General features: G+C 39.6%; 1 protein-coding gene across 4 annotated transcripts in view; it reads right to left on the bottom strand.

The window, feature by feature from the left end:
• Nucleotides 1–13,678, bottom strand: part of LOC138187603 (protein kinase C-binding protein NELL1) — an 83,090-nt gene extending 69,412 nt beyond the window's left edge. For 2 of the 4 annotated variants that reach the window (XM_069128551.1, XM_069128552.1), the window contains exon 1: nucleotides 9,936–13,678. In XM_069128551.1, coding sequence (XP_068984652.1) covers nucleotides 9,936–10,260 — 325 coding nt within the window. In that variant the 5' untranslated portion in view covers nucleotides 10,261–13,678. The remainder of the gene's footprint in view (nucleotides 1–9,935) is intronic. The other 2 variants (XM_069128554.1, XM_069128555.1) reach the window with 1 other exon arrangement.
• Between the last annotated feature and the right edge of the window lie 686 nt (nucleotides 13,679–14,364).

Here is a 14,364-nt window from a genome sequence, read left to right as displayed (position 1 = left end):
CACGACCGGTATATGACAGCTGCTGTCACGGCTGGTGCTTCGACCATGTGCTGACCGCTCTACGCACCCCCGTTTATTCTGATGATACAGCGAACCGCATCTATGCTGAAATTCTCGACGATTCGAGAGTGTAATGGTCATCGATTTTTCAAGTAGATTGTTTTTATGGGGAGTGACCGGTTTATGGAGAGATGGTGAATTTTCATGGGGGTGAATCGTTGCTTCGAATTATTTAGTGTCATCATTGTACGGTATGGATGGAAAGTTTTGGAATAAGATGATTTGGAAGATTTTGAACACTGATAGAAAATGTCAATGTACATAGACAGAACATCCAATGTGAAATATTGGTTATGATTTTTAGAGCAATCTGGTGATGAGTAGAGCAGGATATTTATGCACCAATGGGAAATTTATTTTAGATTTATTTTAAATTAATTTTGCAACGAGGAAATTGTATGTTCGAAATATCAAGCCGTAATTTGGAAATTTACGAGAGATTAAAAAATCTACTTTTAGACATTGTCGATTATTCCTTTAAGAAGTTAGTAAATTAAGAAAAAATTCCGGAGTCGATGAAGAATTCTTAGAATATGAGCTGAACTCGAGGTCCCGCCAACGATGCACGCAGCGTTTCCATTTCGAGGCCACGTAAACCTACGATTCGGCTGGTGAATTTGGGTCACTGTCTTTTGTATAAGCGAAAAGGGTTGCCCCTTATTATTTTGAAACCAGTTCAGAGGAGACCTGAGCGGCGCGACAATGGAAGAAGAATCGTATCCCTTTCGAATAGAGTGAAAACCGCGATGACAGGTACGATAATGCCTCTTTTAGAGAAAGTGGTAGCCCCTTCTTGTACCGCAAAAGTTATACGCTTTTACTCCACCCACAAAGATCCCAAAGCACAGATATTTTCATTTTTAAGATAGTTTCAAAGAAAAACTTTCATTCTTTACGTTCAATCAATTTTTGTGCTCAATATATTCGAAGTTAATAGAAAATTATTCTTTTAAAGAGCATGCTAATGCTAATAAAATGAAATTATACTTTCGATCAGTCGTTAATTATTTTTCTCGTACTATAATTATGTAATATGTTAATAGATCTCTGATTATGTTTCAAGATTATTTCTTGTAGCAAAATACAAATATACTCTCAATTATTTTCAACAAAAATTATGTTCCCACGTTATACTGACGTTAATAAAATAAAATCGATAAAGTGGCAAATTAATTAAAATTATCTTCAACGAGAGAAGGCAGAATCGCGACATTTCGAATATTTTTCTTCGAAAGACGTTACACTGATATTTCAATCATCAATGGAAAAGCTATTTTAATCATGTAGAACATTTCTGGCAGTGCTGACAAATCGCTGAAAGTTAAGCTCCAGCCGACCTGACGTAATTTGAAGTGACGCCTGCTGACACAGTAACTGAACGAGAAACGCGTGCCGTCCAGATCAGCTTGATTATACAACAAAAATTCGCTCATCCGCAGTAACTGAAACACGTGAAACCCTCACGTTCGCTGATATTAATTCACCTTCGTATCAAACGTAACGAATGAAAAAATTTTATTAGCGAATCCACTTTTACGATTCCTTTTGTCCTCTCTTAATTCTCTTTCAATTTTCACAAGTTTTCCACTTTTCAAAGAAACAAATTCCTATAGATTCATAGCGTATTTTCGTATTACGAAATTTTCATTAGTTTTGTGAACATAGAAAAGCGAGGTTTGCTTTTAATTTAAACGCAGCTAATATTAAAAATTAAAAATTAAAACCTTTAAACAATCTACTCATTTGGCCATTTTTGCCAGAAAATTCCTTACTCCTGATCTTCGATTTTTCATATAATATTCGCTACATAAATTGATTATATCTATTTAACAAATCAAACTGATTTTATAAATAGAGAAGTCTATATTTACAAACATTAATGTATTATTATATTTTTATTAATGTATAAATAAAACACATAGGGAAGTTAAGTTAAACGCAAAAAGAAATGAGAAAATACCATTATGAGGAGCTGAAAGGAACACCGCGATTATGAAATCCTGGCGTGGGAAGCGTGCGTGCTTCGTTGCTTCTGATACGAGATTGTGTGAGTACGATGGGGTCGAAAGAGGATGAGGAAGCACAGCAACCCCGGAAACGTTCAAAGCGAAACAGTATTTCACCACTATCTTGATATTCAATACCACTATCACGCTGTTCCATTTTACAAGCAAAAATTCGCGATACCTAGCCAAGATTTTTATCATCAAACGAAACAATTCTCAACTCGACGATCTAGCAAACGTTCTACTCTCTAAGTTTATATGCACACATGTTCCTTTATTACCATTCTTTGGCATTCATTTACCTAGAACTATACGCCAGATTTTCCGAGATAGTGGAAATAATCGTAGCGAAGAATATTTTGAACAGCGCCTTTGTCTTTGAAACTTTGACAGAGGGCGAGCGCATTGGCACGTTTGATGCGCCGTGAAGCAATTAGCGATGGAATCTGAAAGACTTGGAATCGTTTCGAATTTGTATATATGGTAGAAAATTCGAAGCATTTGCAACATGATTCAAAGTATTAAAACTCTTGAAAGTCTCGATAAGCCTTGATTCTTTATCTTATCTTAATCCTTAAAAGTCCTGGAAAGTCTTCTCTCGATCGAGATGTCTTCACGGATACTCGGTCGTTCTAAACTTTCTTTGACATTTTACGTCGATGATACCTTTTGAACGAGATCGATCAAGAAGTTTGTAAGATACGTAAATACTCAGCAAACATTCAAAAGCTATCGAAACTATTGAGATTTTCAAGACTCGGGACCTACCAACACTCGTCAAGAGTTTCAAGAATTTTAAGCCTCGAATCACGTTCCAAGTGATTCCGAATTTCTCGCCATCTATACAATTGAGATTCAAAGCGATTCCAAGTATTTCAGATCCCATCACTAGAAACAATATTACGATAAAGCGTCTCTCTATATTGCATTGTACCAACCTAACATTTCGTCTCTGTGTAAAAGTTGCCTCTATGCGAAATTAAGGTGTATTCACACTTGGAGCTCGTATCTAATCGCGCCTATTATTGCCGACTGAATTATGCTCGCTCGCCGATTTTACTGTTCTCGCGAGACGGAATAGTACAATGATCATACTGTGAATGTACGAAACCATTACAATAAACCGGTCCCATTGGCTGGTGTCTGGCGCCTGGCCTCACAAAGCCCGCCCTTAAGCTTGTCGGGAAAAGTTCAAGAACAAGGAACATTTGTCCACTGTCGCAGATACTTAACGACTGCTAGTAATCGTGGTCCAATTACTTGTACGATATACATCCTAATAATTTACGAAAAACATGGATTTGTTTACTCGTTTTATGGTTATATTTACGACACTAATGGCGTGTATTTCGTTTATGAAGACGTGTCATAATTGTTCCAAGTTCGTTTCACAGTTTTATGACGGTGATAAATCGAGGACGTATTTTTCAATATTTTTTACTTCTCTTATTCGTATTGAATAATAAGTTTTTCTTCTTTTCTTTCTTCTATTGGATAGTAGATTTTTATCTGCTTCGTTTTTATTAGATAGCCAATTTTTAATTAACCCAGAACCTTTCATGACTCTAGTGGAATACTAATTTTGGTTACAGCATCGCAAAATAATTGCAAATAGAAATATCCCATAGCTGTTCTTAAATTGTTTGAAGGTATTTTAGTGAATTTATTCAATGTTCTTCGGGTATTCAAAGTGCGCGAAAATTACGCCAAACCTGAATATGAATTTGTGTGGTAGCCCGAAAAGCAATTCCAGGATTAATTCACATCGGACAACAATTTTCTGATAAAATTTCGTAAGATACTAAATCAGCAGGTAAACAATTTGTAAAAATACTGTGTGCACCTTTTACGTACATTTTTGAAATGATATCGAGCCAGTCGGTGGAAAAACAGAATTTCCGTGAACACGTCGAATTTTGGCCGAGAACGAGGCCACGCTGAACTTTTCGGGATGATGAATGCAAAACAACTGCGGTAAAGCACCTCGAAAGAGAGAGAGAGAGATAAAATTGAGAACGTCGAAACGTTGAAACTTTATATGCAATTTTATTCGAGTATCCCGCAGAAATATACGAAATGTATATTATTATACCTTAATTAAAAACGATTAAAAACAAGTGATGAATAATCTATTCCGTCCAAGTTTATTCATGCAGTTAGTCGACCTTGACAATCGAGAACTTTGCCGACTCCGTTCCTCCGATCTAGAAATTAAATCATCGTCAACTGTTCGTTGCATCGTTTTATCTCGATTTCCTAATTTCGTGTTAATAATTCGTAACATCGTATTTCTCGAAAATCATTACATAAAATACATAGGAATTCATAGTGAAATATAGTGAAGTATAAGTGTGTAAATCTGTGCAGTTGGCAACATATTCATCCTGCAAGTAATGTATCTTTTTCTTTATCATACGAAGACTATGTATTTATTTATGTGCTCACAAGTTGACACAGTACGAAATTAAGAATTACGTGTTGATTACAGGGACACGTATAAGGACAAAGATGTAATTGGCGTAGTTGTAAGCTTCGAATTAGAAATTCTTCTCTGCAAATTCATAATATCTTTGTTTTTATTTCACCTATATTACAAAATTAATATTTATTCGTTTACAGGTTGACATAGTAAGAAATTAAGAATTACGTGTTGATTAGAGGGACACGTATAGGGACAAAGATGTAATTGGCGTAGTTGTAAGCTGCAAATTAGAAACTCTTCTCTACAAATATAGTAAGTATCTTTGTTTTCGTTATACCTAGAGTACGAAATTAATACGTATGTTGTTATAAGTTGACACAGTACGAAATTAAGTATTATGCGTTAATTATAGTGATAGATATAGGGACATAGAATGGAAAGGTATCGATCTGAAAAGGGACCGGATCTAATTTACGATAAAGTAAAATCGGGAAACCGGCTCGTGTCTCGTAAGATAGGGGAGCGGTGATAGTCTCTGACTCACCCTCGGTGAGAAAGAATTACGAGCATCGAATGTTCTTCTCATAGAAATTCTGGGTTTTTCTTAGAAGTCTACATTTACCCATGTCGCGTTTGTCTCATGGGAGCTCATGAGACGGAAGGAACTCTGCTTACACTCTCTTCGATTGCGCAATGCTAATAGGAATTATGACAGATTTGAAGGAACAATCACCTATTTATACTTTGGGCTACATCTAATAAATTCGCAAGATTCTTTAAACTTTTTCTGTTTATTCCATATTGATAAACATTAGATACCGAAGATCTCTTTCGTTAATTTTTCTTAGAGTATTCGATGAAGATGCTGTACCGAATTAAATGAAACCAAGAATATTGGCAAGAATCACAGTTGTCGATATATCTTCCTTGAAAGTATAATAATTTTCTCAAACACAGCTTCTGCACATTTTTAATGCATTGTAAACAAACGAAAAGTTAGCAATTCCTAACTCTGTTCTATTATTAAAAACGAACATTTAATCGATACTTAGTAGCTCATAGACAAATAGAAAAAAGAAAAAAGCCTGTAAATATCTCATCTCTTTAATTCCACCCTACAAGAAGCTCAGACAATAGAAACGTCTTAAAAACGAATATTTAACTGATCTTTAATCTCCACCTTAATATTCAGTACCTTATAAGCAAACACAACGAATTAAAAACTCGTTTCATTAATTCCGCCCTGAGGCCAAGCTCGCCCAATAGAAATACAGAAAAGAGAACACGGTCAAGAAACATTAGTTTCTCCTCCATATAGACGTATCCCCTCTCCACAGCAGAGCTTTGCAAACTTTGCACGCCACAGTGTGGCTATCGATCAGACGCCGTCCAGAAAATGATGCATTACGTAAAACTTCTCTCAACCTCTCCGCCTTGTATCCCGCAATAAGGCTTTTAATTTGCAGCCCACAACCGTGTCAGTGATCCAACGTCTCCCTCGACTATTCCCAACAACGAGCAGACTCGGCTCGGTTCGCTTTAAGGCGGTAATCACCAAGAAACGAGCAAAAATTTATCGCAGCCAGGTGTCGGCGGGGGACGACGCGAGAAACGACGCAGAATATCTATTATATCCGTCTTCACGAGGATCGTGCGGAAGAGAGAGACAGCGATAGATCGTTCCTCTCTACGATATCTAAATTTAAGAAGTGGCACCACCACCGTTTCCTTCGATACGATTCGTGCACCACGACCGTTTGCTTCCTTCTAGATCGTGGAAAACACGACAACAGCTCGAAAGAAGAAGGTGACGAAGAGGAGGAGGAAAGGTGGGCGGTGGCGATTAACGCTGAAGGCAGCAACAATGACCAGAATGATCGATTCGTGATTTTTCGCGATAATTTGGGTACGCTTTGGAAATTTCGAACGATTCTTTACAAAATATATGGAACAAAAGTTTGCCTTTTGCCTTTAACTATGTATCTCCTTGCTATTTCTTTCTTCTTTCTTTTTCTTGGATATCGTCCGTTTTGATTTCTTCGATACGAGTCTCGCATTTTAATCGTCGGTAGTTGTAGCGTTAAGATAGAAATAGACGGATAGACGAACAGAAGGAAGATGGATGGCGGGGCAACGAGATGAAGAGGAGGGCAAAGAGATGCGACGAAGAGGTAACGGTATGCGAAAAAATATACTCTTGGCACTTGGCTTCGGCAGACGACGAGATAAATAGCGCGCGTGGGTGCGGCTCGCCGATGTCTACGGGCCACACGCCACGTTTCCACCGGAACGCGTCAGCCACGAAGACCGAGAGAATGAGAGGGAGCCGAGGAAAACACAGCCGGAGGTGGCCGTCGAACGGCCTGCACGTTTTCCACGGAAAATATCGCTTTTTCACCGTCTTTTGTCGCATTCACCAGTCTCGCACAATGCATCCAAACGTGTGTATCTAAACGGTTCCGTTGCTTGTGCAGTGCTTTAGAACGTGGTTTTTGTGAACACGGTTTGCAGTTACTTACGTGGATCATAAGTTAAAGCGACTAGTACACGTTAGTGCAGATTTTTATCACGTTTGTGAGAAATTTCAAGATGTAAAAATCGACGGAATATTCAAGAATATATAATATATACAAAATAGATCACACCGCTTATAATATTTAACAATTTAAAAGAAATCTCTATGGAAATGTTATTTCTTCAGTTGCATTCATAAAAATATTAACAGTCGATAAAAAGAAATTTCTTCTAGTCGAAAAAGAATTCGTCGTTGGAAAGATTAATGTTAAAGTTCGCTTAGACCAGACTAAAATCAACGACCGAGCTTCCTGCACATTTAAATTCAACCCTGTGTTAAGACGAACGCTGAATAAGCAGATAGTCGAGTGATTCGATTGACGAAAATCGCGAAAACTAAGGTGCAGAGGGCGAGTCTCGTGCAACAGTTTCCTCGACACTGGATTTTGACGCAATGCGTCACATGCTTACTGTCACCACTTGCCACTTGACTATTCGTCGAAGAAAAAGTCGACCTAAAAAGCGCTGAATGCACACCTAGCTTTCTGGCCCATCCGCGCCTCTTTTTCCACTTCCCTTCGCTCTTTCAATTAATCTTCCTTAATTTCCACCGATTTTTTTCACCGATTTTTTCCACGACGGATGAATGAAACGAGAGACGAAAAAATAAAAGGGAAGAGGAGAAACCGGATAAAAAAAGAACGAAAAAACGAGAAGAGAGGGAGGCGCGTAACGAATCACGAAACGGAGCAGCAGCATTTTAATAATACACGTATCTGCATGCTCGAGTGGAGACGTTGCAGGCGCCAACATGCCTGTGAATATTTCTCTTATTTTCCCGGCGGACAGGCCGTGCTGTTTACTTTTCGTATTTCGACCAGCCGGTCAGCGTGTTTCGAGCTTTTTGACAATAACTATGAAGGTATGTAGGAGTTCGTTGATTTAATAGGTTACCCTTAGATAATCCGCAATAATGCGCCAAGTCTCGCGACACTTTCAAAACTTTGTCACGTAGATTATATACAGTGAACAGCAGAAGTATTTTTATACCATTGCATTTATTATAGCATTTATATAATATTAATATTAAATCAAGTCCAAGTATAAGTATAAGTTCTTCGTATTACCTGACAGTTCTTTCGTATAACTACGAGAATTTAATACTATGAAAATTAGATGCGCATGATAAGAGCCCGATTGGAAAATAAAGCTGTATACAAATGTGTATTTGGTATTTGTATAGCCATTGTATTCGGAACAAATACGAATGTAATTTTCGAATTGAAACAATCGGTATGTTCCCGTGTCAACGTTCATTCGAAATGAGAAATATAGATTAGGCGATAGATGATTAGAAGATGGTTAGTAAGAGAGAAGGAAGAAAAATGAAACGGTCTTATGGGTCTCATCGTAATAAATAGACTGAGAATTTTGATGCATTTAGAGGAAATTTGAAGGTGCGAAAATATTTGATGCGATAAATATTTAATGGTAATATCGTATTAAGTTGCACTTTTTTTACATTCATTACATTCATAAAGCGATGGATCTGCATAAATATCCGCATTCAAATGATAAAGATTAACTGAACGATAATTGATAATACCTTCGGTACTTTACGTCGTTTAGAAATAGAAATAAATTATTCGCGAAGATTAAAGTAATTGATTTTGACGAGACAAACTCAAGCGTCTCGAAGTAATTGATATTTAAGATGATAAACAGTCAAACGTGGTAAAGTAATAATGAATGATACCTTTCATCGGTCTTTGAAAAAGTCTTATTTCAAAGACAGAAACTTCTGTTATCTTAATATGCTTATTGCTGATTGAATTTTCGTTAGTCACAGTGTTATATTCTAACAAGTAATTTTCTCAAATGAACTCCATAAACACGGTGATTAATTATATAAAATAGCATATTTGAAGTTTCTTTACTTTCGTGTCGAGGAGCAAATATGATGACAAGATGAATAAAGTTATACGATTATAAAATCGTTTAATCTTGTGAAACATTATCAAATATAATTCGTAAGATCTTACAAACTAGATATTACCATTTATTGTATGCGCATGGTATAATAAATTATTAGATTTACAAAATTTATTCATCTGCAAATTATCCCGCAAGTCTCATTCTTATGGATTATGGTATTATCAGAATTGTCAAGAAGAAGAAAGTGTCTTTCTTGAAATTTCACGAGCTCTTATCCACCTTCCTAGTCTAAGTTACACCCAAATCGATGTCAAATATACTTCGTAAAAAGTAAGTGCCAACTCCGGTGCAAGACTTTCGCAGAAAACATTCGCGACCCCCTAGAGGGAGAAACGGCCTTGAGCACCGATTGATTCCGCAGAGACTATAGTCTCACCGATTCTCCAAGCGTTCTACTCTACTCCACACCCTTTAACCCATTCGTGTAGCATTCAACGTTTCATCCTAATTAATTTACAATAATCTACTTTTAAGAATTGTTCATAATTTGGTAATATTGTCATGTTATAGATACTCCGTATTTCGTATCTAGCAAGCTACTTCGTCTGCTATATTTAACGCTACATATTCGTTCGTTGCAATACTCGAATACCAGAATTTTTCAAATTCTCCATTAAATTCTAACAACGAGATACAAATTCATATTCCTCTGTATCAAAATTAATCCAATACGACTATTCCTTTTAAGATACACAAGTAACTAAAATTTCAAAAATTCTTCACCCAATTACGGATACTAAATTATACAATATAAACGTCTAATCACAAACTATACAAAATACAAATCCGGTCTCTTCTCTGTTCCATGTTTCGGAAGCAAATTATCACAGAACAAGGAACCACAAATTTTCCCAGGACTTACTAAGAATCAATCTGAACAAACAATCGAATCTCCACGGAATCAGAGAGACAGTGATTGAAATAGTCTTAAAACTTACCAGGAGAGACGGCGAGTGCGAAGAAGGCAGCGGCAGTGGCGAGTAGCAGTATCCTAATCGCGTTTCCGCCGGTTCGTCTTCTGCCAGGCCTCGGAGCGGCGTGACAACCAATCCGATGACCATTTTTCTCGTTCGATTGCACATCGAGGACAACGTACGCCGGCTCGTGATACTGAAGTTCGTCCTCGTTGTCAGCGTCGTCCGCGACGCCGGGCGCCGCGGCAACGCGTCTACGTCGTCGTGGCCGTGGTGATCGCGGCTGCTGAAGGTCGCTGGCACTGCAGCTGCTGCCGATTGTACGGTCGATTACCGGACCGTAATACATGGCCTGCAGGAGCGACCACTGCCGTGCCACCGGGGGCTGCACTCGTCAGCGTGTCCTCGTCGCAACGACGCCGTACGAAACCGGGACTGCGACTCCACCAGCGGTGTCCTTACCTACGACACCCAGCGATCTCAAGGATCCGCGGCCGCGAGGCATCACCACGACCTGGCGCAAGCCGAATCACCACCAGCACACCCGGCACCAACCACCAACTCGTGATCCCTTTCTCTTCTTCTTCCTCTTCTTTCCCTTCAGAATCTTTACAGAAAGCTTATCCTCTCCTCCTTCGTTGTGTGTTTCGTTCTTACAGTTTAGGATCTAATCGATGAACTTGTGTTTCAATCGTTTTTTCAAGTTATTCGATGCTTCTTTGATGTAGGTTATTTATATACGTTTTTTTAATCAGAATACATACATATACATATATATAATTATAAGTTGAGTTTTAGTATTCTTATAGGTGTTCGAGATGGATCACTGGTGCTTTCATTTTTGTAATTGTTTCGCGCATATGTGTACGTATACGTTGGTTTCACTTGGAGAATCGGTGGAAACACGAATGGAGAAGGAAGTTAGGTGTAGACACCCCGACGGGACTCGACGTCGATGAAGAGGAGGCACCGCGTGCGACCCGGCACTCCTACGCGCGTCGACGTCGGAGGGAAGAAACCCTCTAAACGAAAGCGTACACGCTATATTACCGGCGACACGTCGCGGCTCTCGCGGTATACGTGCACGAGTGTGCGGCCCCGTGCGTGTAAGGGAGTAGCGAAAGGGTTCGTCGCACTCGCTAGTCAAACCCTTTTTCCTCTTTTTTCCTTCCTCTCCTTTTTTTCTTTTCTTTTCGTTGCCCACGCGAATTCTTTTTCTCTCCCTCTCTCTTCCTCTGTTACACTAACAAAAAAAAAAAAACGTTCTTCTCGTACAGTTGAGAGCCGTAGTTCACAGAGCACCGTGTGTGTCACGCATCACCTTCTGTCACACACTTCTACCTCCTTCCCTTATCAATTCCCTCCTTTCTTTCTCTCTTTCTTCCTTCGTCTCCTGTTCCACGGCCGGCTCTTCCACGTCTTAATCCTCACAACGTTCGAACAACGGCAGCAGCGACCGGCTGCGGCTCGTCGTGTGTCCAGCGCGCCTGGACACTACCACCGTCCGGCAGGAAGTGTCGACTGCCACGAGGTGGACACCTCTGCGAGCCTCTGCCAGCGGCAGCAGCACCAGCGAGACAGCGGCGACGACGACGGCGGCAGCGCTAGGCAGCACCGCCGGTGCTGGTAGCAGTGGCGGTAGTAGCGGCACTGGCAGCTGCAGCTGGTGGTGCACCGGCGCATCCGGATACACCACGCATTCGTATACGAAACTCAAGCCACGTCTACCCGTGTCTATCTCGTGTCTAACGTCTTCACTTTGTTAATTGATCAAAACCGCTTCACTTTGCCATTTCATTCCCTATTATCGTTCGATTATTCTAAATATCTCTATATATAGTATCTTCCTTTTTAGCTCGTGTGCCTCCGAAATACCAATTGTTTCATACGTTTATAGCAATATTTATGTATACACGTGTATATTTTTATTGAAAGAAATTCGACGAACTTCAAAATCGTGACTCGAAAGAGAAACACGAATGCCTGATCTGTTCTGGCGGAGTCTTCCAAGTGTACTGAGCCGGTGTGGACACACTGGCCGCGTGTCGTGTCGTGTGCGGCAACGTCAGTACCAGCCAGTAGTAGAGGCCAAGTCTGTCGCTGTCTAAGCCAGGCAAGGCACTCGAGGCTGGCAGCACCACGACGCGGTGGTCTCTGGTCGCGCGACTGCTAAGCGGTTCGGCTACGTCCGTAGCGAGCTCGTGCGAGGCCCGCAACGCTCTCTTCGGCCACACGTTCGACTCGCGCGCAGGCGGCAAACACGAGCGCGCGCGCGCGCCTCAGCTTTCGTTCTTTCTTCCTCCAACTTGGTAAGATGAAACAGGATAGGCAGTTTCGAGGTTGGAGTGTGTATGTATCGTTGGTGGTAGTTGGAGATGGCTCGAGAACGGAGAGAAGCGCGGCTCTGTCGGTCGACTCGTACTTTCGGGTATACAGCAGCGCCGCGACGCGCTCCAACAGCACGTCGGGACGCCCCTCGATACCCCGCCGATGCCATCGGCCTGGCCCGAAATCGATGCCCCGCAACGCGACGTCTCGAAACCACCCCCTCGTTGCCGACCTGTGTGCCATCAAGCGCTGCTATACTCGCACTCTCTTTCTTTCTCTCGTGTTATCTCTTTACGTTTCTTCTTTACATTATACGTATCTTTACGAGCCGCTTGCTTTTGTTCTTTCCTTTGTTCTTTTGCTTTTCTTCTACGTAGTGTTGTATTTTTTTTCTTTTTTTTGTCTAAGATATTCTTCTTTACAGTGGTACATAGCCTTATCTTTCAGTATAACATTTTTCCATCATACCTCTATACGTTTCATTCTGTAGTATTAAATTTTTTGAAGTCAGGATACTTACGAATAATAGGAAATTTAATATACTTGGATCTAATTAATTAGTAACGCTATAATAAATACAATGGTGCAACAGTACTTTCTGTAGCCATTGTATTCGGACTGAGATAGTTTCTTAGATACATTCTATCATATTTCGCTCGTTTCTTATATTCAGCTCTTCCTCTTTCTCTCTTCTTTACACTGTAACTTCTATCTTTGCCCTTCTAGATCTTATTACATGTTAATATTGTTTTACACGTTTCTTACCATTAATTCGTCGACTAGTGCTGTCTTGTTCATCTCTCTTTTTCTCCTTAGAATTTAGACCATTTTCATTCTCTTACCTGCTCCTTAATATCCTCTCTGCAATTTCTTAGTTCTCTTGATTGATTAGACTCTTTCCCTTTATCGCACTATAATTACTACCTTTCTTCCCTTAAATCCTTCCGTGGTACTGACATACATCTTGATGTAGCCTTTCTTATGTTTCTTTCGTTTTCTTTCTTCCAATTTTCTTTTCTGCGACTATTGTCTAACTTCCTTCCTTGGATAATACTGTCTTTGTCTTAGTCGAGGTTCAGAGGGTGTGTAGGCGTGGTGGTTCTGACCGTTTCATCGTACCTAGACAGGGTCGTGCCTTTTCTTCGTGGACGAACGGATACGTATTCTCTTTTTACAGCGGGATACATGAATGGTGTACCATGAACGGCGGTGTCGTGTGACACGGATCGATCGCGGAAACTAATAGCCTGCATCGATGAGAGAATTGCGTTGCAATTGGCGTTTTGTAAAATTCGCTTGTTCCGGGGGATGATGTTGAATAATCATCCATTATTATGTCACAGTATCCACATACAATTTTATGTAATCCCTTGCTTTATAATCTTTTTTTATAGCTATTTAAAGCAACGTCAATTGTTAACTCAGATGAAAAATTATACATAATTTATAGTTAGAAATTCTTGGCTTGAAAAATTGCAACTGAAGTTTACGTTCTAATCAAACACTGTTGCAAACTCAATTTGCCTTTGTTTCTCACGTTCCTCAAAATAACTTTGTTCGAGTATACATTAAATCGATTAATTACATTTTTTACATCAATTAATAAATAGCCAAACGAGATTATTTTTCCTGTGAAAGATCTAATCGAAATTTGTAGCGTGCGATAAGGTTTTTTCAACTTATGGAACAGTACATCTGAAGGTAACTTTTAAAAAGACTATAGTGTGCTAGAGACTATTGTAAGACTCCACTGTAAACGACTGCATATCTCATTGCAAAATGTTTTATTTAATTTATTTCGTTATTAAAAAGAAGATCTATCACATAATCGTATATATTGCAACGTTTTAATTAATTGGTATAACGAACTTATCACTACGTGCACTGTTAAACTTGGTACTTTAGATGCGATAAAGTTATTACTGCGGTAAATAACATAATTTGTACTTAGGTCAAAGTTGACCGCGACCCATAAAAATCTGTCGCAACTTTTTTCCCATTTTTCCCGGAGTTGGCACACGGTAACCGGCACAAGTGAAACGCCCTTTTGTCGGATTGCCTATTACGAACGATGTATCCAAGTCTCCAGAAAATGGCTCACCGGCGAAATAAAATGATGCAATCA

This window comes from Bombus flavifrons, chromosome 15 (assembly GCF_040668555.2).
Source record: "Bombus flavifrons isolate JBK064 chromosome 15, iyBomFlav1_principal, whole genome shotgun sequence".
Taxonomy (NCBI): Eukaryota; Metazoa; Arthropoda; class Insecta; order Hymenoptera; family Apidae; genus Bombus; species Bombus flavifrons.
The sequence above is the reverse complement of the archived record's forward strand: the minus strand, read 5'-3'. Positions and strand labels throughout refer to the sequence as shown.